The following is a 24935-nucleotide window of genomic DNA, read 5'->3' on the forward strand; positions in this document are numbered from 1 at the left end:
CCCCGCCCCCTGGCCCTACCACTATTACCTACTATAATAATTAGAGAAAGGATGTTGATGTCTTGTGCATTTTGTTTTCCTTTGATCCTATAAAATGCTTATTTAGTTGAAAATTCGTTACATACTCCCTTGATTCAGAATAAGCTAATATTTTATTTTGTATATTTTTAGGCATTTTTACCTATAAATGCATTTTTTGGTTTTTTAACGTAATTTTTTTATAATTTTAGGTCATCTTTTCATTAGGTATGGGTCATTTTTTGTAATTTTTGTACAATGTATGCATTTTTTTTTTCAAATTTTAGATTATATCACGTCTGGAATATGTTAATATAAATATTTGGTGAAAATGTTAAGTCTCTACGGATATATATTTTTATATTACGACAAAAGAACAAATTTATCATTTCATAATACATTGCTCTTTATTTTTGTTGAAGTATAAATTTCGTTTTATATATTATTATAAAATATAATCTGATTATAATGTAAATTGTAATATAAATTATAATGAATATTATTGTTTGGCGGCATGCTTTTGATTTGCAGCCGCCCGTATTGTATTATTATTATCATACAGTTAGTATATTAGAACGATAGTGTTTGACAGTATATGCTTTGCATCGCATTTTCCTGATATATATGTAGTTATAACATCTATCTACCCAAGTTTTTTTTTCATGAGACTGTCACATTTTTTTTTATCGAAATAATAAAACAACAATTGTAGTTATGTATAAATGTATAATATAATATAGAATTATGGTAAATTAGTACAAATATACGACTGTATGAGGGCAATTCAGCAACGAGATATGAGTATTCTACATAATATCAATGACTATTGATTTTCCAGTAGGTGCACGTGTATAATAAAAAAGTTAACAAATGAAATTGTATTATAAGCATTCTAATTGTTTATTAGTTTATTAGGTACCTAAAATGTATTATATTTGTATAATTATAATATAATATTATTCTCAATCTTTAGGGTGGATACATTTGCATATTTTTTCCTGTAACAATAAAAGTTGCAGAGTAGGATAGAAATGTCTTTGTAACCGTAAGAACACAAAGGTAACATTTTTATGTTGCATATGTATGCATATCTCGAAATATTTTTCAGTGATAAGTTATCACTATATTTATTATTCAGAATATTTACCTACTTACGTATTCAAGTATCTATTAATCCAACAAAATATCTGATCTTTATAATAATATTATATATTATCATATTATTTTGAACATAAAATTTAAATTTCACGTTTCATTGTCTTGTTGATCAATATTACCTTCTGCACGTGGCAAACAAAAATAACGGAAAGTGGGTATTTTTTAAGAAGTTGATAGGCAATACCTATATTTTATTGATGCGGGATTGCTGTATAGTGTCGGTGAGTGCATATTTTAGTAAATTGAAAATGCGATCATAAGTGTACGGGACTTCCCCTGATCATTATTGCGATAGTCATTACTCATTATGGATGGTATTAAATTTTAATTCAATGATATAATATCTAGTATAAGAAAAATGATTCTGAGCGAAAACAGACCGTCTGCCTATGATATTACTAAGTATATTTGATGATATTGTTGTGAATAAAGTAATTTATATATTATAACCTATTTTCGTGGAATCTTGTTTTATATTTTCAATCCTTAGCTATAAAAGTTGAACATTTTATAAAATCTACTACAAAATAATTAATACATTTTATATTTGATACATTTTGTCAAAATTCGAACTTTAAATGCTTATATAAAAAAAATTGTGCTTATGTATTTTTAATATTTTTCAACTGTTATTGTAACATTATACGAGGAGCCTTGCATTAAATTTATACCTTTATTATATTAAATATTATCAAGTTATTTTATAACTAGGACAAAGAAGGATGGCGGAAAATAAGATTTAAAGAACTTTGTACCTATACCTGCCAGAGTAGTACAATATAGACTTAGTAGTACAATAAAGTATTGAGTACTCACTCAAGTGGCAAAATAAATATTTCCTGTTTTTTTTAACTCAGTATGAGAAAGTGGTGTAATAATTAGCTGCATTGTCTGTATGGCTGTATATTCATTAACTATTATTTAATAATTTAATTTTTTGTTCATCTTATCGAAAATTTGAAATATTTTACATAATATTATAGTTTTTACGATAGAGACATGGAGTGTAAGTAATAAAGTAATATTTAAAGTACCTATAGGTACTATATTTTAATTAATTATTTTTTATGTTACTACTTAGGTACTGGTAAAACTTTTAAAAATATCTCCTAATACCTAGTTATATTTATTAGTTTATAAAATATTACAAAACTCGTTTTCATTTTTTACATTATCATACATTTACGATTTACACAATACGTATCTGCCTATACGAATAATACAAAACGAGCTATTATTGATAATTTTTGTAAGGTAAATTAAATGTTATTTAATAGGTATTTATTTTCAACATTGATTTGATTTTTAATTTCCATTAAATAATGATTAGGTACCTATTTAAAACTTGATTTTCAATAATTTTCGAACTTCTACAATATTAATTAAATAGATTCTTCTAATCTCTATAATATTTGTAATTTAATATTAATTATGTTGTAATAGTTATTCGCAACGTTCTCAAAATATCTATTCAATCATTTTCATTGAGAAACTATCTACTGTGGTCTGTGGGGGTATAATATTATAAATATTGCAGTACGGGACGGTAATATGTTTGTTAGCGTCAGGGATTTCGTTTCAGCAGATTTTTTTACCCGGTGAATTTTATTCCGCGATTTATTCATCTTTTATATTTTTAACTTTATACGAGTTAATTTTCTCCAAAATAAGCAGTGCGCTCCAGTGCGGAGTCGTTCTGAAAATAATATATTTTCATTCCCAACAAAACTTTCTAGTACATAGTTAACATTTAGTAGACATTTAGAATGACAGGCTAGTGGGGATTTTTATCAGCGGCGCGGATTGTTAGAATTTTCGACCATCATAATATAAACTATTAAACTATTAAACTAATAATTAGTTTATATGGCCGAAGGTTAGAATAATATCATAATATATATTTAAGAGATCAACTGCACGAGTGCACTACTACATCAGCAGCTAAACATAATAATTTTATGTAATATTTTGTTTATAATTATTATTATTATTATCATGATACAATATTACTGTTCACGGTCGTTTGCCGAGATTTTGGGAACCACCGGCGGCGACGGATCGGTCGTTCCCGTCACACCCAGCCATCAATACGGCGGGTGTTCGATAAGAATAATTTCTCCGCGGCGGAGGGGAAAACGCGTACGACAACGACGATGGCGACAACAACAACAACATCAACAACAAGGACGCTGACGACCGGATGACGTTATCACCCACTCGTCTACCACCGCCGCTGTAGCCGCCGCTGCCGCCGCGTTATCACCCTAGCGTTTTGACCGCCATTCGACGACGACGACAAACAAGCTAACTAACTACTCCGCAGTACGATATTCGCTCGCCCGGACGACAGCGCGCCAACCGCCACTCGCCCGACGACAGTGTCAGACACTCGGCGTCCGACGCCGCTCATTATATTGGTAACCATTACGCAGTGCACAAGCGCCAAGCAGAAGCCGCCGCCGCCGCCGCAATGATGTCCCACAACCACGGTTGTTAGTTGGCCGCCGTTTGTTTGTTTACGCCCTCGAACAGGGACACCGCCGCCACTGACGCGATCCTGATCCAACAGCTTGCACGTCTGCCCCAACCGCCATGGCCGACGACGAGGTAAACAATAAATATTATTGTAAACAATTAATAATATACCACAACCAGGGCTGTGATGAAGGGGTTGGGTGGGCCGCATTCCGCAATTGTTAAGTAGCGTTATTCCGTTACGATCGTTTATCCGTATACCGTCTCCAATCACGGAGCTGATGGAATGGTACACTCGCGCCAATTACCATCACCCCTGTTGGTAAGAGTGTGTACGGTGGCGAGGACGAGGTTACAATATGAAGTAGAAGAAAATACAGAAACATGAGGTACCCCTATCTGTGCGCGCCGAGTCGGATCTGATTCTCCGGTCGAAACGTTTTTGGTAGGAATAGGTACTACACTCTACCTTGCACACCAATGCTGGTGTGGGTTGTTATTTTCAACAGGTCTCTGTGTGATTGTTTGGGTTGGTGTCTGATAGTCACAGCGATACGAGTGAATAAAACTCCGGTGCTAGATGTGGTCCTTCACATACTATGACAGGTTACTGTCTTCTAAAGATTTTGCTCACTCGATCCAATGTAGCCTTATCATGTACGTTCTGATGATATTTTTTCTGCTTATACCGTATAATAATATTAGTGTTTGTTTTTTTAGTCCAATAACAATTTTTTTTATTACCCATACTTACGTCACACATTGCATCAAGTATACAACTTATGTTAGATATTGTCCATACATTTATTAAATTCATGTAGTATGTATAGGTTTCCTATAATTATGATAATTTTATTGATATTATATTCGTAATATGTTCTTGCATTGTTTATTAATATGACAAAAATAGTACTTGTTTTTTTAACTTTAATAACATTTAACATAGAATTATTCAATATTTAAAAAAAGTTATAAATTGACAATTGACATGAACAATAAGATTTTTTAACTATTTAACAAGCTTTTATTATCTATATAAGTATAAGAGCCTTATAAATATCATTGTAGTAAAACATTTATTACTCTAGTATATTAATTTAGTTAGGTAATGTGAATCATCAATAAGCATATAGTTTAATTATTTAATTATTGTAGATTGTACATAATAACTTAATATCTATATTAATAAATGTTCCATTTTATAGGTTGTCGCTAAACTTGAAGAATCTCAACCAATAAGTAATTCATTTAGTTATAAATAATTAATGAAATTTTAAACACTGAATGTTCATACCTATATTTTTTTGTAGATAGTAATATTGACATAATAGAAGATGATGATCCACTACCTGTTGATGATTTAAGTAAAGACAAAGATTATGAACAAGTAGATGAAGCCGATGATGAAACAACGATGGAAGAAGAAGAAGCACTTCCAGAATTGGAGGATCCTTTAAGAGAAATAAGATTTTTAGAAGAAGTAAAAAACTTATAGTTTAATTCTATAACATAATATAATTGTATTATGTTAAATAATATTTGTTACATAATTATTATTTATCTTTTTTTTTATAGGAAAGTAACATGCCGATTCATGAACTTATGGTTATGTATGGATATTCAAAAACTACTCCCCCAGAAACCAGTACAAAAAAGAAAAAGAAGAAGAAGAAGAAGAGCTCGTCAAAGAAAAGTAAAGATAAAAAAAGAAAGGTAAAATTGTAATTTTTGATAAAATTTATAGTTTTTTTTTTTGTATAATAATTATTATTTTATGTTAGAAAAAGCTTTCAACTTCATCTGACGGCGTCGCAGGTAAGACCAAAATATTAAATAATGTAGTTTTATAATCCATACCTACCAATAATTTGTCTGGTATACTTTTCAATAACATAGATTTTGTTATATTGTATTTTAAGGAAAGTATTAGAATGAACCAAAATCTGATAAATACTCTTAATAATTTTACCTTTATTCATACACAATAATTAAGACCTGGAATTCTATGCATTAAAAATGTAATTTGTCTACTGTGGTAAATATACTCTATGGAAAACTTCATCTTATTATAGCAAGTTATATTGAAAAATAGTTATCAATTGAGTTAATCAATTAGCCAAAAGGTCAATGATGAACAGTCAATATATGGATAAAATTTAATTAAAAAATTTAGTTGGAATGTCACTATATCCTAAGTTAGGTAATAGTACAAATGCATTACTATTGTTTTCTTCAATAAACATACATTGAATTTTTTCAAAATGCTAAAATATTTAAATATGCATAAGAATTAAAAATGTCACAAATATGCTAAATCAAAATTTCCACACCAATTCGTTGGGCTATGATTAAAATGTATGTCATACTGAGCTACTTTTTAAACTATAAACTACTTTTTAACTATAAATAAAAATATAAAGATTATTATAATTCCGGGCACTAATAGTTATATAAATGTGTTTCTTTAAATACATTTTAATAATTTAAAAATATTATTTACCATTAAACAATTTTATTTTTAGAAAAAAAGTCTAAATCAACTGATAGACGAAGATTAGTAGAAGAAAACACTGGCGATTCATCAAATAAAATGTCAGAAGAAACATCAAAGGTAATTTAGTTTTAATAAAAGTATTAAATGTTAATAAAACCATATTATATATGACAGAGGCTATTTTTATATTATATTAATTTATTATAGTTTCAATAAAATTGTATCCATTTTTATTTGTGCTCTATATCCTTTGTATACCGAGAGAATATAAGTGGGCAAAAAGTAAATCCCCAGTCATATTGTGTATGAAGTAATATTCTCTCGGTATACAAATATAGCTAAGTTATTCACATCATAATTATTCAGAAAAAAATTATATTTTGAGAACAATCTTAATAATAATAATTTAAAGTATTTTTTTTTTAATAAATAAATGTAATTTTGCATTGCAGAGAAATAAAATCTATATACTATAATCTATACTTCATGTTTGCAAAATTGAGGAAAACATATAATATTTTCTTGGCAATTTGAAAACCAAAACCTTGTGTTATCAGATTGTTTTGTTTGTTTTAGGAAAATGAAAGTGTCAAGGATGGTAAAGAATGTGATGAAGCATCTAAATTATTAGACTTATATATGGCAGAACTTGGTGAGTTAAATTATGATTAGTTTAGATTCTTAGTTACTTATTACTTAGGGAGAAAAGTGTATATATTAAACTGCTATCTGATTATTAATTATTTATAGTTAATTTTACAAAACGTATTAAATATTATAAATGTACTATGTATGTGTAGAGATTGTAGTTAAAAATAATGAAATACTTAAATGTACACTCTGTTATAACTGTTTTACTGCTGTAGAAGCTAATCATTTTTAAAACTGAATAATGATTGAATTACATTTAAGTACCAATGCACTGTAATTGTTTTGTAAATATTAGTCACACTTGTTTAAGATGGTTAAAATTTAACATATTATTTTTTTGTTCAGATCAAGTACAAAGTGAAGATGAAGATGAAGACTATAGGCCTCATTGGGAACTTCACTGGAAGGTAAGATAAAGTTGAAAATGTTTTTTTTAATAATTTTATGTATTTTATAATGTATGTTGTGTTTTTAGAGCGTTAATGTTGGAGTAAATTTTCAAGCTCTGGTAACAGATGGGTTATCGACATATGGTGATGTAATGCCTTATGAAAATAATGATGAACTGTTATGGGATCCAAATGTATTGGGTGAAGATTTAATTGAAGATTATTTGACAAAAATCCAGCAAATTACAAAGGCATTAAAGCCAAAATCTAAAGTTGTTGGTATTCGGGATAATGAAAAAGTAATTATTTTAAGTTATAAAAAATGATAGAAAATATTCCATTATTTGATGGCTCGTTATTAGTTTTATTTTGTATCAATAATTCATCATTATTATCATACAACATGATATCATTGATACAGTTCTGCAATTATGTTTTTTGAGATTGGTGACAAATTTTTTAATTCAAAATATATGTTATGCCACCTATGCATTTGTTCCTTTGTCAAAAAGTAAATAAAATTGCAATAAGCATACACTGTAAGCTTCAAATTTAATTTCTAAATATGATATTGGGGATAATTGGCAAGACATCATATTGTTCACACTGTTTATTATTATGGCATAACCAATTTCATTTAAAAATATCCTTTGGTTGGCACAGAGTTAATGAAGTTATGGATTTTATAATTAATTTAAAATATCAAGTTTAATTGTTTCTATTCTAAATATTTAAACTACCTATAATTTGAAATAATTTGACTTAAATATTCAGCGAACTTACAAGTTTCATTAATGTTCCTTAACTTTCTTTAGACTCAATCAAGTGGCACTAATGGGTGGCTTCTTATTCCTATTTCATAGTATTTTTGTTATGTCACCACATACACTTATTGTGCTAAATAGTACAAATTATGCATTTCTTAATAAAACAAAACAATAAATAAAACCTTCTTTAGTATATAATACATTTGCGTGTGAAAATGTAATTACCGTCTTTACTTTTGTATGCATTTTCATATTTTTGGAGTGAAACTTCTTGCTGCAGGTACCTATGAACAACATAATAATGTAATGGTCATATGTAACGTACACATACAATATTAATAATATTAAATATTTATGTTTTTCTAAAAACTGAAATTTTTTCTTTAGAGAACTGCGCAAAAAGTTTCACTTCCCACACGTGTTCGCATGACACATACATTATTTAAAAGTATACAATTCAGTTGTAATAAAAAAAAGTAATATGATAAAATTAAATAGATATTAGATACCATTGTTGTAGACATAAACAAACTCCATTAGGATTACAGTACCACAGATATACTACAATTGATATATATTATATAAATGTATTTTTATTTTTATGTATCTGTGATTTCCACAGACCGCTAAAAAAAAATATAAAACAATTTAATGTTCATTCATTCTGGGAATAAAAAATAAAAAATGCTTAAAAAAAACATTTCAATCATAATAAAAAAATATTTGAAACAAAACCACTCATTAAGAACATTTTAGACTAGTGTTTTCAATATTTTTTCATTTAAATTATTAACATCACCAATGGCAACCAGTTTTCACACTTATCAGATCTTTTTTTTTTAATTTTTAAGTAATAATATACTAACAATACAACAAATTTAATAAACTGTAATACTAAATAATATAATTATACATTTTAAATTCATCATTTATAAATCTGTACATTGATGGACATTTATATTAATAATATAGTTTTTATATAAATTCTTTTATTTTATTGTTTCTTTATTATAGTTATATTTTTTCTTGAACTAAAAAGTGTAATAACTCAATATTTTAATTTTTGTTTTTGTTAGTAACAAACGGGGTTTTTAAAAAAATATTTTTACTAAAAAAGACTGCTACAAACAAAAATGTGGTAATTTAATATTGTTTAATTTATGTTAATATAATTAGGATTACTTAATTGAATTATATCCATAAATATCAAAAACTTTAGTAATATTGAACAATGAAATGGTTTGTTATACATGTCAGTTAGTTTTATTGAGTAATATTTAAAAAGATCCTGTTATGACATTATAACCTTCTTAATCACTTTCTTTTTTTAATTAGACTTTAACTGACTATTCTCTCTCAATCATTGTTTTAAATTTATCTGTTCAAATTTTAACCAAAAGTCAATGTTAAGTATTTAATATAAATTAAACAGCGGGATACAATATTTTTTAAAAGGGCATAACAGCTATTATATTTTTGTGCACATATTTTAAGGTGTTCAATACATAAGTGCATATTATTTTAAGCTTTTAATATTTAGTCCATACTAATCCAGACTTAAGTAATAACTAAATAACTCATGATATTTATATTTTCATTATAAACTAATTGATGTTTTTATTGGCAGGCACTTTACTTGTTAGTTCAATGTGGTCATGATGTAGCCGAAGCTCTTAGAAGAATGTCATTAAATGTAGTACCTTTGGAGAAATCATTAAGTGTCTGGTCGGAAGATGAAACATTGAAGTTCGAGATGGGATTACTGATAAGTGGAAAGAATTTCCATGCCATACAAAAAGAGGTATTTTGCAATTTAAAAATTGTATTTATTTCAATAATAGTTATGGCTAAATATAAAGGTTTAATGTTAAACCGAGAGTTAAAATTTAATTAAAAAATATTTTAACATGGTACTATACTTCATTCAACTTAAGAAGAATATCCGTTAATTTTTTTTTTGATTTAGTCCTACAATTAAGAATATTTATAGTTGAAACTAGGTTTAAGGTGAAACTAAAAAATAATTTTTTTTAATTTTGGTGAATTTTTTCATCAGTTAATAGCTTAAAAATGGAAATGTTACATTATAAATTCCTTTCTACTGGTCTATGTTTTATAATTAGGATTCTGTATTTTTGAATATAATCTAAACATGTTGTTAGGTATACTGTCGTTGACCGATTTTTGACATATCATTTTTTTTTTTTATAGTTAAAAGGTTCAAATTTACCTCTTAGTTTGATTATTAGTAACATACTCCTACGGAATTCTTCAAAACTCAATCGGATATTCCCTCTTAAGAGTACACCGGTTTGGGCATACGCGACTGATATCTGTATGTTTCTGGACCCTATGATTGGGCATAAATAATGATTACTATTAGTTTGCTATCGTTGTATGCCGGTGGTTGAGGATGAGTGGAGGGTATGGTACCGATAACCGATAATGGGGAAGTCATGCTTGGACACATTGTATTTTATTTGTCCCCCGCCTGGTGTACTCTTAAGTTGAATTAAGTATAGATTTATAGTATAGTAGCCTCCAAACTAAGACCATCAAACAGGTTTTTACTGATTTACTCATTTTGAATGATTATTATTCAAAATGTATTTGCATAGTAAGCATATTTTATAATATGATAAGTATGTGTATAATACTTAAAAATATTTTATAATATTAAATAATAGTGCATAATTATATGTACATAAAAAATGAATTATTATATTTAATTTAAGGTTAAAACTAGATCAGTAGCAGAGTTGGTTCATTTTTATTATTTCTGGAAAAAAAGTGATAGGCATGATCAATTCGAAAGAAAGCAAGTTTCAATGCGTCCAGAAATGAAGTAAGATACTATAAATTATTTTCACTAGTTTATATATTTTATTTAGTTATTAGAAATAATTAATTTAAACTTTAAAGTATAGGTTATTTTTTCAGAGTATAGTTCTTAATTATTATTTTAAAATCATCATGTGTTTTTATTTTACAATTATAGGTTATTAATTATTTATTATGAGTTAACCAATTACAGCTCATCATGATATTTAATTCAAACATTAAATTAAAAAATTTCAGAATATGTGTGAATATTTTTGTTGTAATAAATTTAAATATGCCTACTAACGACTATTTAAAATCTAACTTTATATGTCAATAATTTAATTTATAATTTGTTTTTTTGCTTAACATCTAATATTATTATTGTTTAAATTACAGGCAGTGGCAACATTGGGAGTCTGAAGAAGATCAAGATAGTGATTTTGATACAAGTATGTTTCCAGATAATAGTCACGATGATAGTGAGGATAGCTTGAACGCTGCTGAAAATAAGGCACAAATGAAGTGTTTAATTTATGCTGATCGCAAAAGACAAGTACGAAAAAAAGCTACAAATAATGCTTGTAGTAATACTAATACTAGTACTAACACTAACTAACATTCAGTGCACCCCTTCAGGTACACTTATAAGCCATGAAATATTCAACTATAGCGACTATTTTGCTTCCCTTTTCCAGATTGAGAATTAATAATTCATCCAAAAATTGTGTTATATCGTCAAATTTAATACAATGTAATAGTTCTTCATGATTACATAATGCCTGACACTCGGAAACAGTTTGAGAAATCCACAGATAATGCATAATTACCCGTTCAAGTTACATTTGGAAATAGATACTTCAATAATAGTTATTCTCAAATATCAGATTAACTTAAGTTTTCATCACAATGATATTTTAGTCTCAGCTATGGTGATACAGGTTTGCATAAAATACAAAGTTGATCTTAGAGCATTATATAACTAACATATATATATATATATATATATAGTATCTTAAATATTTAATATTAAAAGTATAAGTTAGAGTTTTAATTTAAAAAATAAATAATTTAAGATAAGAAGTTATAATAGTTATTATAAGTGGTATTTAAAAATTTGTTTTAACCCATATGATGACCTAAATTAAAAATTTAAATTAAACTATATGCATTCATATATATTTATAATATTTCGGACAAAGAAAAGACTGAATTTTAAATAGCGTATTTCCAAAATGTTATTCAAGTATTAAAAATATTCCGAACAGCTATACATAATATAATTAAAATTTCTTAAATTACATATTTTTTTTTGTCTAAGCTATTATTACATAATTTATAATAAGTTGATTAGTATATGAGTTCCTTGAAAGTCTTTATAACAAAAATTAATAAATATATATTTGTTTTAATTACAATAAAATCAAATATTTGATATTTTAATGATAGAGCTGTAAGTTCTCAACCTTTTTTTCACTAATAACACTCAAATAGTACTATACATTTATACCCCTCACCGGTTGAGAACCAAGGTACTTAGTATACATACAATGTAGATTAAGTGTTTTAAATCATTTACTTTATTTGTATTTAAAATTTTAAAATTAATTTATTGGAAAAATTGTTTAAAAGAACTCTCAATAATTAATGTTTATTTTTAAGTTAAAGATCTGATTTTCAATTCAAATATATTATTCATTTCTATAACCTATCTATACAATTTCTACTAGAAAAGTACGAATGGTATAATCATATTTTGAAATGAGTTACATAAATGTTTTTTCTATATTATGATTTAATTAAATATAACAATATTTTAAATAATAGACTTATAAATTAAACAAATATTTAATATTCCTATTTGATTTAATTTTTGTTAATATTATTGGTTTAGACATTCCTTTTTTATAACTTAATTAATACTATGTACTTATTAATTAGTGAATAGTGACATTTATTTCTTTTATGTGCAAAATATTACTTAAAATGTAATATTTATAAGTACATAGTATTTATATTAAGTAATCATGTTTACAAATAGTCACAGTAACCAACTTAATTTAATAAGAGCTATGGCATATAGATTAATTATCCTATCTTAAATTAATATGCTTAGCTCTGAATGTGATCTGAATAAAAATATTTTGAAAATATTGTCTTTTAAAATTTCTGTATAACCTCCTCTATAAATTAAATAACATTCATAAAAAAAAAATAGTTCAAGATATCTATGAAATTAATATACTTAACTTTATTTTGAGTGTAAATCTTAGTCATTAAAAAAAAAATTGTATATATATATATATAATACAATTTGTGTATGTAATAATTATAATGCTTATAATATATATATATATATATTTCATATGCCATAACCCAAAATAAATGTTTTAGATTTTATAAAACTCTAGACATAACGTTTTACATTTAAAATACTTAAATTGCTTTTCATGCTGCAATTCCCAATTATTTTAAAAACTATGAAGTCTAAACTAAGCAATTAAATTTTGCTATTTTTAAAAATGCCATTAAATATTTAATTAATTTATAAATATACTGATTAAATAGTTAGAAAAAAATGGGTCTAAATGATATGGATATTAAAACCACAAATATTTAAAAACCTATTTTAAAATAATGATTTTAAGCTTTATTTTTTTCTTCTATAGTACACTCACTTAAAATATTCTTAAATATGAGATTCATTCTCAATTTTTGATAGAAATATAAATAAATATTACTGAAATTATGTTTATTATGCCAAGTAGAATAAAAATTTTATCATTATAGTATTTAAAATTCTAGGATTTACTTGTCATTTAATTGTTTTGATGACAATATAATTATAGTTACTAAATTATTGGTGTTATGTTACAAATTGCTTTATCTGTATATTAGTTTATATCATTTTTACAAGTAATTCTAATCTATAGATATTTGTATCAAATATTATTACATAGTTACAGTTGTATATGATGTTACTATTTATACAGATATATGTAAAAAATATAATTTAGTTTAAAGGTTTTAGAAATTATACTATACATATATGGTTTAAATTGTTTGCCTTTATGAAAATATTTTTAGTATTTTTAGCCATAAATTGTATTCAAATAGACTTGATAAATATTTTTTTTACCATTTAAAACAATATTTATTTAATATTTATACGTCTCACGAATTAAGAATAAATAAATATCTCATTTTTACTTCATGTTTTATAATATTATGATCATTATCTGATGAGTAATATTCAATATTATGTATAGTTAAATATTTATATAGGCACAAGTAAAAATATTTAACTAAATAATTCTAAATGATATTTTGAACAATAATTCATATGTCAAATATAATATTTTTAAAGATCAAAATTTATCTGTTCGTAATTTGAATGTGCTAAGAAATCTTAAATACTTTAAACTATATAGCAATATAAATTTATTATTGTTAAAGTTATGTGTAACAGTGTACAATTTCATAAATTCGACAATAAAGCCAGTTTTTGAAGAATAGGTAGATTAAAACTATAGTCTATTCCACGAGAGAATAATCACTTTTCGCGCATCATGAATGATTCGATTAATGTGTCAAGAATCACGTGATCACATTAACACAGGGAAGTTGGTGAGGGATGCACGACCCTGACGAGAATCGGTCGGCGGACTGATTATTCTCTCGTGGAATAGACTATGTACATACAACTTAAATTTAAATTTTATACTCTTAGTTTTGACTGCATTTAATATTTAAAATCTCAAGAAAAGTAAAATTAAATAATTAGTCTTAATTCGTGATGACAATTTTATTATTGTCCTGTCTAGCTTATAAATGTTAAAATTAGTGTTTTAAATTTATAAAATACATGTATATAATAATATATATTTATAAGTTTTAAAATCAATTATTTTAGGTGATTATAATAAGTGTTACTCATTTAAGTTTTAAAATGCTGTTTATTTTTATCATTGTATTTACTGACAATCCTGGTTGAGTAATTAAAGTCAGGCCAATTATATAGTTTAGTATTGAAAACATTTACAGTAAAAGCCATGTATAATGAATTGATAATATTAATGTTATAAGTGATAGCTTAATTGTCAAGTTGTACCAACCAATATCATGTATGGATATAATATGTACAAATTGATTTCAATTGAGCTAACTAATGTAATTATAATAGATTTAAACTGTAATTATTATTAAAAGTGTTGTTGTTTAACTTAAATTTTATGCATATGTTTCATGAAATTATTTTATTCCATCATAATATTTTAAAAATTAATTTAATATGAGATAATACCTAGATAATACCTATCTAGTTATATAAAACAAACACTAAATGCTTAGTACCTGCTACATGTTCCTTTTTTTCTACTCTCCAGTTATAGTTAATGATTCACTGTGCATGCATTGATTCAATTGTTGGATTTTTATTATTGTTTTATGTTATACTTAATAAAAATACTGAAAATTCAATCATAACATGTATGTACAAGTTTTTGCTGTACTAAAAATGGGTAATCTTCAGTATAATGACCAGATGAAATTTTAAATACTAGATTCATTAATAATTTAATCAAATTTTATTGTATAATAAAAAATATTTTTCCTCTTTCATACTTAAAAATATATAATATCAATCATCCAATATGTTTATAATGTAACCTATCTGTTTTAATTATTATTTTTTTTTATGTTACATCAGATAATATATTTAAAAACAGTTTAGCCAAAATCAAATTATTTATTGAATATTTTATCATCCTATACTTCTCTTGCCGTCCTTATGACTGGATGATTGATATTTTACAATATGTAAGTTTATTTTTATTACAGAGTAATATTGTATTTACTAAGCTCTGCCACTATAGCTACTAAATTAATTATTCAATATCTATTTTATATAAATACAGACATTGTGTTTAATATTTATTTTTATCTATTTTATTTTGAAATTACATATATATGAATATTTATAATATTATGATTATATTTTAACGCCATAGACAAAACCAATGAAAAATTGAATTATATAATAATATTAACAATATACCTATAAAATTGTTTTCAGTAACAAATTGTTTATTGTATTTATTTAAAAAAAAAAATGATTATATGTATTGGAGTATACTTAAATATATGTTTGTCATCTCCAAATTTAATATATTACTATTTATTTTAAACTATAATTGTCATATTATTATGTAATTGATACTAAATTTCAGATATAGAATTATATATATATATTAACAGTGTCAGTTATTTCTTAGTATAATTTTGGTCAACAATAAATAAGTTGAAATGATCCTTTTTAATGCTTATCTGAAAATGTCAATGTATTTTGGTTATTAGATATTGTGTAATATCATCGATTTTAGTATTATACTAACCTTATTGTATTTTAATAATTGTAAAAAGTACCATCTTCTTTTCTCGAATATCCATGGTTAGTTTGTGAAATATGACTGCCAACTAATCCAAGTTTAATACTATTGATGTCTTTTCGTTCACCAATCAGTCCACCCATTTTCAGTGGATGATTTCTGAACAGCTTTTCCACTTTATGATCTGATCGAATATTATTCAATTGTTTCCTTCAACCCAAAATGTATTAATTAGTTTTATAGTATAATCATTCATTTTGGAAACTTTCAACATTGACAAAACTGACTTGACAGATCACTTTTAGTCATGCACAAAGTAGGTACATTGTTTTCTTTATCTCTATAATTTGTTGAATGTGTTATGTTAGGGTTTTACTTGTTTCCATATTTATTATTGACAGAAAAAATTCTACAGTTAAATATCTTATAATGTATTAATTAAACTTAAATCAGAATTTTAAACATATTAGTAGGTACATATAAAATTATAATTGAATGTATTAGTTGAATAATGAATAGGTAAATAAAAAAGTTATTTTATCCACACCCGTTAATATTTTGCTCGTCTGTAGTGTGTAAAATATGTACTAGGATATAGTAAATTTCTGAATTATTTATATATTTATCTTAAACATACCATATTGTATAATATACCATTCCTGAAACCGTATTATTTTAGCAGCATGTTATGTAATTTAATATAGGTATTTAATTGTGTTATGATTTTAGTCAACACCTACTGCAGCATAATAATATATTATACTAACCCACCTATTATTATTGAACTAAAATTTTTTAACTGAGGGTAAGAAAAATAAAAGATTATCGCCTGTCACAACACTGGTTTCTATGATATTAAATAATAATCTTTGTCTTATCTTAGTACATAATAATAATATTAAATTAATTTCAAATGAAAATGTAATTTTTTTTTAATTATTCTAATACAAACCTAATATTTGACCTTTCTTTTTTTTATACTCTCTATAAAGTAGTTTCACATTTTCCACGCGTGCTTGCAACACGCAACATTTTTATTTTATCATTTTTATAACTAAGATAAGATGAATATTTTTTTTTTTGCGTGGGGGGAATGTGGGATGTTTTAAATACTGTCTTCTAATCATAGCATTCATACATAAAAAAATAGTAGGTAAATAAAAATAAAACCGTTAATTTAGTAATTTTTAAAATATTTGCATTAAAAAATAATTTTTTCTGTATCATTTTTCTTACTTTGTATGCCTAAAGTTAAAATGCGCTCTCTGGATTATTGTTACATATTTACATAATATAATAGGTATTTTATGATAAATTTCTTACTTCAAACACAGTATAAAGGTTTCTTTTTGCATGCACACTTCGTTGGTCCTAGGGAACGTCAGCCCTGAATGACTATAAACAGACAGTAAGGCTGTGTCCAGACTGTCGTTGACCACGTCAACCTGGGGAACCCATTGCACACATCGGTGTTCACTGGCCACTGTGTGTTTCTTGTGCAATTCTGTGTGGTGCCTTTTCGGCTGCAATATTATGTTTATAATTCAAATATGTATATTATATTATAAGGTAAAGAGGTTCACATTGGCATATCAGTGATATCTGACGTTTGCAATCTATGGGCAGAAATTGAGTTTATTTTCACAATTGATGAATGTCTAATATTTTTATCCAGTCAATCAAATATATTTATGTTCCTAATGTAGATTGAATAATACAATTTAAACTAAAATGTATTTGAAAGATTGAATTTCAAGGGATTTAATATAGGCAATATTAGTGACACAAATATGTCGGTGGAAATCGGATAATATTATTAAAGGAGCTAACAACTTAAAATACATAAATACAATACAATTCCAGTAGCCGAATCACATTCACCATCATAGTTACGAGTTAGTGGTAGGATTTCTTACGTATTTAAATTAATTTTTTAAGTTTAGGTAATAGGTATGCTATACTGAGTGGTTGTTCACACAAGCTGTTCACCTAACCTTATCTGAGTAATATTATAATAGCGTAGGTACTAGGTATCAATCAAATGAGACATACAAATGTAAAAAATTGTTAAATCCATTAAAGATAAGTTATCGTGCCCCCCCACACAGGGGTCCACTAATAACTTCCCCGTACCCAGTGACGTAAATAGTGTTTGAAATTTGGGGAGGGGGGGGCTGAAGCTCAGGTCTATACTTGAAACTCTTATAATGCTTTTAAATTATAGTAGTCAATTCGTTAGTTTTGGGGGGGCTATAGAAACACTAAGGGGCCTAAAGCCCCCCCCCTATTCACGCCTATGCCCATACCGTTCTGTTTGGCAAAAATTTGCTCAGCCCCTTCCCTAAAAAAAATATTAAATTGCACATTTACACCAATGCGCGAACCGAACAAATTTTGTTCAAATCTATGACTAGTACCTACCATTGATTATAAATACCATAGATTGCTTACTGGCCGGTTTTTCGGTGTCACGAAATATTTACTCCCAGTAGATGGCGTAGATTTACTTTTGTTGAAAAGGGATTTGTAATTGTTAAACCTATGAATAATTCAATGCCAGAAATCAATAATAACGTTTATTTTAATTATTTACTGCGGTAAAACAGGTGAGCATAAAATATTGATCTTCAAAGTACATACTCCAGTGACAAGCATAGATTTCTGACCTAAAAATATCCAGTTACATGAGAAATTTACTCAGCACTAGACCGAAAGGGTATTCGTTTAGTACCTATGTGACATTCTGACCTACCGAAACGATTATCTATATTATGTACGGGTACCAATCTATTAATCGGAAATATAAATTATTTTAATTTTTAAGTGATATTGCAAAAACATTTTTTATAGTAAGATAATATAATTACATTTTTTTAATAGTTTTGATATTACTGTAATAGGTAGGTAGGTATTGAATATTCATACATTTTTATTTTTTACTGATATTTCGTTTAACTGATTTTGACATTATTAAACCTAATCCTGTATTATTTTATTTTTGTATTACTAATTAATTAATAATAATAAAGTAACATAATTTTATGATTTCTACTTTGACTAAAAATGCCATTACGGTAGGTCATCACGCGGTCCGGTAGGTCACATACTAAATAAATACCGACGAAAGGTGTTTGAACAAAAAAAGTAATGCTAAAAATCATCAAATTGTCCTCAAAGTGGGTAAGTCTTGTTCGATATTATCTTTCTGCCAAATATTAATTTTAAGTCTACATTTATTTAATAAACCAATGTTTTTTACTATTTTCACTTATTTTAATATTTTTTAATTCATAGTTAGATACGTATTGCTATAGTGTACAAATATAAGCACTACTTTTTTATCAAGAAGGATGTACCAACGATCAATTTTGAACTGTTTATAATCAATAAAAAAATTTAAACGATCCATAGTAATATATAGGTACCCATTTATCTATGTAGGTATATTTTTAAATTATGATAAACATTTTATTACCGTTAACAAGAAATTAACAATATTAACTTGTTACGATAACTACGTATGTATACTGTAAGGAAGTAAAAATCCGTGTTACACTATTGCGAACGTTTATCAGTGGATTAAAAAAATTGTATAGACAGGTTATCTAAAATTAAAACGAATGCGAACGATTTTTCAAGCTACATTGCCAATAGTAATTTTAGATTGTGAGCGAAGCGATGAATGTATTGATTTTACAATGATGTGGGTTTTTTTTTTATTTTTTTTATTTTATTTTTATTTTTGTGTCTGTCATCACCTTTTAGGACAGTAAAAGTGCTTGGATTTTCTTCAACAGTAACTTTTCTGATAGGAAAGTGAATCTAGTTGGTACTTTGGGGGGGTCAAAAGTAAAAATTTCTCAGTAGTTTTTTAAAAGCAACGTGAAAAACAAAAGAAAAATTAAGGAAAAATGGGAATTTTTACGCAAAATCTGTTTTTGAGAAAATCGATTTTGGTTTTTGGTGTAACTTTAAAACAAATGGCCGTATAGGGACATGACATTTTGACTGAATGTTTATATTAGCATTTTCTATACACGATAAAATTTTGAAAATATTTTGACTCTTTTTGAGCTGTTTACGGACGTTGTCAGTTTTCAATTTTTTTAGTTTTTTTTTCTATAAATATCAATAAAATTTTATCTGTTGAGTGAAAAAGCTTGAAAATTTAATAGAAGGTTCCTAGGCTATTGTTTCAAAGGCAGATGAAAAAAATTAAAAATCCTTAGTCACAGTTTTTATTTATAAGCATTTAAAGTTCAAATTTTGACAAAATACGGAAAAATCACGAAAATTATCAAATTATTTTGAGTTGAAAATTCATAAAAATTTTTCTTTTTAAATCTAAGATTTGAAAATGTAATATAAGATTACTCATAAGTTTGTCTACGTTTATCAAAAAAAAAAAAATGTCTACAAGAAACTTAAATTAAATTTTTATGAGCGTCTGAAATTTATATTTTTACAACATTTGATATTCACTCGATTTCTCATGTAACAATTTTCTTATTTTATTGTAATTAAAAAACAAATGACTATAGATACTTGAAAATTTCACTGAATGTTTATATTAGCATTTTCTATACACTAAAATTTTGACTCTTTGAGCTGTTTACGGACATTGTCAGTTTTCAATTTTTTTAGTTTTTTTTTCTATGAATATCAATAAAAAATTTTTTGTTGGGTAAAAAAGCGTGAAAATTTAATATAAGGCTCCTGATATATCGTTCTAATAGCAGTTGAAAAATATTAAAAATACATTGTCACAATTTTTTTTTATAAGCATTTAAAGTTCAAATGTTGACAACATTTATCAAATTTATAATTTATTAATTATTTTGTAGTTAAAAATGTATAAAAATATAAAATGTTTAACTTTTATGGCTAAGGATTGAAAATTTAAAACAAGGCTCCACGTAAATAGGTTATAAATAAATTACTTTATTCACAATAATATCATCAAATATACTTGGTAAAATCATAGGCTGGCTGACCGTTTTCGCTCAGAATCGTTTTTCTTATACAATGATATTATATCATTGAATTCAAATTAACACCATCCATTACAGTGACCCACTCTTTTTCATATAGTTGTACATAGAGTTTTCAATAAAGCTATTAATATTGGTAATTTTATAGAACGCTTGTAAGTTATAATAATTTTGATTTTCGATGTTGAAGGAAAAATCATAACAATGATGAAATCGTTTGAAAACAATACAACTATAAAAGTGGTAAAATAAGATTTTGAACACAATATTAGGTATTTACGCACAACGATTTGTTACAAAGAGCTCAAACAAACTTTAATAGCTAGGATACGATATGAGTATAGGTAAAGTATAACATGTTATGCATAGGTGTAGCTATTAATAATATGTATTTATGATTATACAAATACCTAATAATGTTAGAAAATGTCTAAGTACATTTAATTTTACCTATCTACAGTTTTCATGCATTTTTTTTAGAATAATACTAGGTACGAGGTACCTACCCGAAATATCTAATAAACGACTTTCTTATAGTACCTATACAATCTAACAAACTACTATTGTACCTACTATGGGCATGAAGAAAATCATTATTTCGAGTCATACAATTTTTATTTTCTATTTGATTCTTTTTGTGTTTATTATCGTCACTTAACCTACGAGAAAGGGGCTTACGCCAACGATATTTTTAGCTTCACCGATAAATCGTATACATTAATAATAATATTTTACTCAAGCGAATCACACGTACCGGCTGCAGCTGCTCCTCGTCCATCGCTCAAACGGAAAATAAATCTAATTATACACGATAATATTATTATATGTATTTACTTAATAAAATATTTCTTACAGTTTATAAGCTGTGCGATGCTTATTTATTTAGTATTTTTTTTTTTATTATTATTATTTGTCGGAGACGTGCGCACGTGTGTATAATCGCGATGACAATACCCACCTAGTAACACACATATATATATAATATATATAGTACATAATAGACTACCGACCTATATACGAACAGCGATGACTACGACGACGACGACAACGATATTATTATAATGTCGCAAGTCGCGGCTTTTGTGGTTCCCCAAAGGAATGGGCGAATACATTTGACGGTGGTTTGTTGCCTAGGTGACACTATATATTTTATTATACCTATTACAATAAATTGTATGTATTTTGCCCGTTAGGCCGTTTGTGTGTATGATGATATTATGTACCCGCAGGTAACCTATACATCAATTTATCTTTAATGTATATAGGCATATTATTTTCGGTGTATATACAGAGTGATCCTTTAACTTTAACACAGAGTAATATCCTTTAACTTTAATAATGCATTTATTAAAATTATAATATTATGAATTTTAAAAGACCATAATCAATTGGGTATTTTTTATACCATTTAAGGATAACCTACATGCGATTTATCTTCATGAGTAACAAGACTATGACGTGCTGTGTCGAAACCAACTTCTTATTCATTCAAAGTAAAACTACTCTTTTTTTCTATACATTTTAAAGCATAATAATATTACTTTTTTTAAATTTTAACGCGGCTTCGGAGATACCAAACTTAAAAAATAATTGGGTAGTCTATTATAGTACCTAGTTTTAGCTGGTGCTGATTTATGACTGTCAAAATCCAAAATTCTCCGAGTATAAGAAGTAGGTAGGTATACTTGACTGAATATTACGTACTTATATATTTACATCTAATTTATATTTTATATGTGAAACCATTAAAAGGAATTTTGTCCTTATTAGGTATACAAAGTTTAATAATCCTGAAATTATTATAGTTCAAATTTTGATTTAGGCGCATCAATATTTTCAACAAAAATCGTGTACCTAATTATACTTGACCGTTTACAGTAAAAAAGGGCGGTTCTCGTTTGAATAGATGAAGTTTGTATCACCGCAGGACACTAAATATAAAATATTATAAAAATTTTAAGTACCCATCCGAAAATTTGAGTTATGGATGAATATGGATAAAGTATTTTAAGTATACCTACCTATATGATTAAAACTTTAAAAAATCATAATTTGATTAAAATATGCATTATTAACGCCTAGGTAACGGATACAAATTTGACTGACCTTGCTTGACGTACCTATATAAGGCTACATCCCTGTATAACGCAAAAACGTCGATCCGCGCTTCAATATTTATGTATTTTTTTTATTGTAGGTGCCTATAATAATAATAATAATAATAATAATAAACACGCGTTTTGTGATTTGTGACGACAGTTCGGCGGTGGTTTATGTAATTTATTATTATAACTGTACTATTATTGTGCTGCATCAGGCTATGTGCGCGGGCAATTAAATAAAATTCCGCTTTGAAAATATTCGAGTAAAAATATTTTTAGTTCTCTGTACCAAAATTGGTTTATTATACAAATAATAATAATTTTTTTTATTGTATTTGACTACGATTTTAGAAATATTAGTATTGAAGTATTGAAAATCGCGTATTCTGTATATAGGTTATAAATATTTAGGTTTTTTTTGTATTTTCTATTCCTGCAAAAAATACTTTACAATATTATGGTTAGCAATTAATTATTGTTTATGACGAAAAAAAGGTTTGTATCCCTTTAAAATGTTTTTTTTTTATTATTTCACCTAACTTAAATTAAAAAAGAAACCGACAATTACCTAACTCGCTTCAATATTGTAAAAAATCTCTGTAGATTAAAATTTAAACACGACTTTAAGTCTCTTTCACAAACAGCGGAATAAGTTTATTATTTTATGGATTTACAACATAATAAGTAAAAATTACCTTTATGAAGAAAACCGTTGGTGGCCGTATTTCACCCCAACCTCGTTGGACCTATTACTATTGTTTTCCTCCACAATTTTTTTAAGAATTTTAACTTTCGACTTTAATAGTTTGGATTTCGTATACTATAGTACTTATACTATGATATAGTAGACCTTAATAACGATATATCATTATAGTTGCACGTGACACGCAGGTCGCTTATATTCTGTTAAAAAAATTTTGTTGTGACTGCTAACGTTTATTTTTCTAATTGAAAAACTCTAATTGAAAAACTTAAATATAATATAATTATCAATTATTGACGGTATGAAAACTGTGCTAGTGGTAATTCTCAATCAACTAAGAATTGGCCACACTAAATTTACACATGGACAGTGTCCATTGGACACCTTATGGCAAAGACAGATCCACTATTATGCAAAACAAACAACTCCATCAATGACATTATAATCGTCTACTTCAATGAAGCCAGAAATTAATTTATCATTCCGGATAATTTATATGAAGCAAAGAGAAATTGGTCATTTTTGAACCTCCTCGACATAATTGCTCATTTTAAACAAATTGAAATATGGTGCCGTTACAATATTAATTTACCTACAACACGATCGTTCAATCAAAAAATTATAAACATAAATTAAAACATAAGCTAGTAAATGTGTCAAGAAAGCTGAGCCTATAAATATGTCACCTAATTCCCTCGAATTGAGCCTGCTGCTCCCCGGTTATGTGATTTTTTTTTAAAGGAATTTGAAACGCACTGTTTTTACTGTCGTAGGTATAGAGGTCAATTTATGATATCTTACGTGCTGGTCGTGTGTGCGTTGTAAATGATCATTAGTGCTTTTGTAATGATTTGGTTACTTGTTTCCGCACGCGCACGCACGTGTTCAAAATTTGATATGTCGCGTGTAAATCTATAATAATAATGAATATGATAATATTTATACAATAAATTGCATGATATTTCACTGCTAAACTGATG

General features: G+C 26.5%; 2 protein-coding genes across 3 annotated transcripts; one reads left to right on the top strand and one right to left on the bottom strand.

The window, feature by feature from the left end:
* The first annotated feature begins 3297 nt into the window (after positions 1 to 3297).
* Positions 3298 to 14382, top strand: LOC132934373 (mesoderm induction early response protein 1-like). Of its 2 annotated transcripts, XM_061000685.1 has the most exons (13): positions 3301 to 3783; positions 4857 to 4890; positions 4962 to 5131; positions 5227 to 5364; positions 5433 to 5466; positions 6174 to 6262; positions 6722 to 6797; positions 7142 to 7203; positions 7272 to 7484; positions 9580 to 9753; positions 10688 to 10797; positions 11172 to 11328; positions 11471 to 14382. In XM_061000685.1, exons 1-13 carry the CDS (start codon positions 3769 to 3771, stop codon positions 11480 to 11482), a joined length of 1284 nt encoding a protein of 427 aa, XP_060856668.1. In that variant the 5' UTR covers positions 3301 to 3768; the 3' UTR covers positions 11483 to 14382. The 2 variants fall into 2 exon arrangements, with proteins under 2 accessions (XP_060856667.1, XP_060856668.1); XM_061000684.1 differs by having other exon boundaries at positions 3298 to 3783; positions 11172 to 14382.
* LOC132934374 (protein CFAP276-like) lies at positions 7492 to 22127 on the bottom strand. Its single transcript, XM_061000686.1, has 4 exons — positions 21905 to 22127; positions 17483 to 17682; positions 16166 to 16369; positions 7492 to 8236 (listed from the first exon to the last, which is right to left on the bottom strand). Exons 1-3 carry the CDS (start codon positions 21926 to 21928, stop codon positions 16177 to 16179), a joined length of 417 nt encoding a protein of 138 aa, XP_060856669.1. The 5' UTR covers positions 21929 to 22127; the 3' UTR covers positions 7492 to 8236; positions 16166 to 16176.
* Between the last annotated feature and the right edge of the window lie 2808 nt (positions 22128 to 24935).

This window comes from Metopolophium dirhodum, chromosome 1, assembly GCF_019925205.1.
Source record: "Metopolophium dirhodum isolate CAU chromosome 1, ASM1992520v1, whole genome shotgun sequence".
In the NCBI taxonomy this organism is placed as follows: Eukaryota; Metazoa; Arthropoda; class Insecta; order Hemiptera; family Aphididae; genus Metopolophium; species Metopolophium dirhodum.

Coding starts and splice junctions, on each gene's coding strand:
- LOC132934373 (XM_061000684.1), top strand. Junction 5,365..5,432: donor GTAAAGATAAAAAAAGAAAG/GTAAAATTGTAA, acceptor ATTTTATGTTAG/AAAAAGCTTTCAACTTCATC. Junction 7,204..7,271: donor ATTGGGAACTTCACTGGAAG/GTAAGATAAAGT, acceptor TTGTGTTTTTAG/AGCGTTAATGTTGGAGTAAA.
- LOC132934374 (XM_061000686.1), bottom strand. CDS start 21,928: ATGGACGAGGAGCAGCTGCAGCCG. Junction 17,683..21,904: donor ACGAGGAGCAGCTGCAGCCG/GTACGTGTGATT, acceptor ATAATATTGCAG/CCGAAAAGGCACCACACAGA. Junction 16,370..17,482: donor ACCTTTATACTGTGTTTGAA/GTAAGAAATTTA, acceptor TTTGGGTTGAAG/GAAACAATTGAATAATATTC.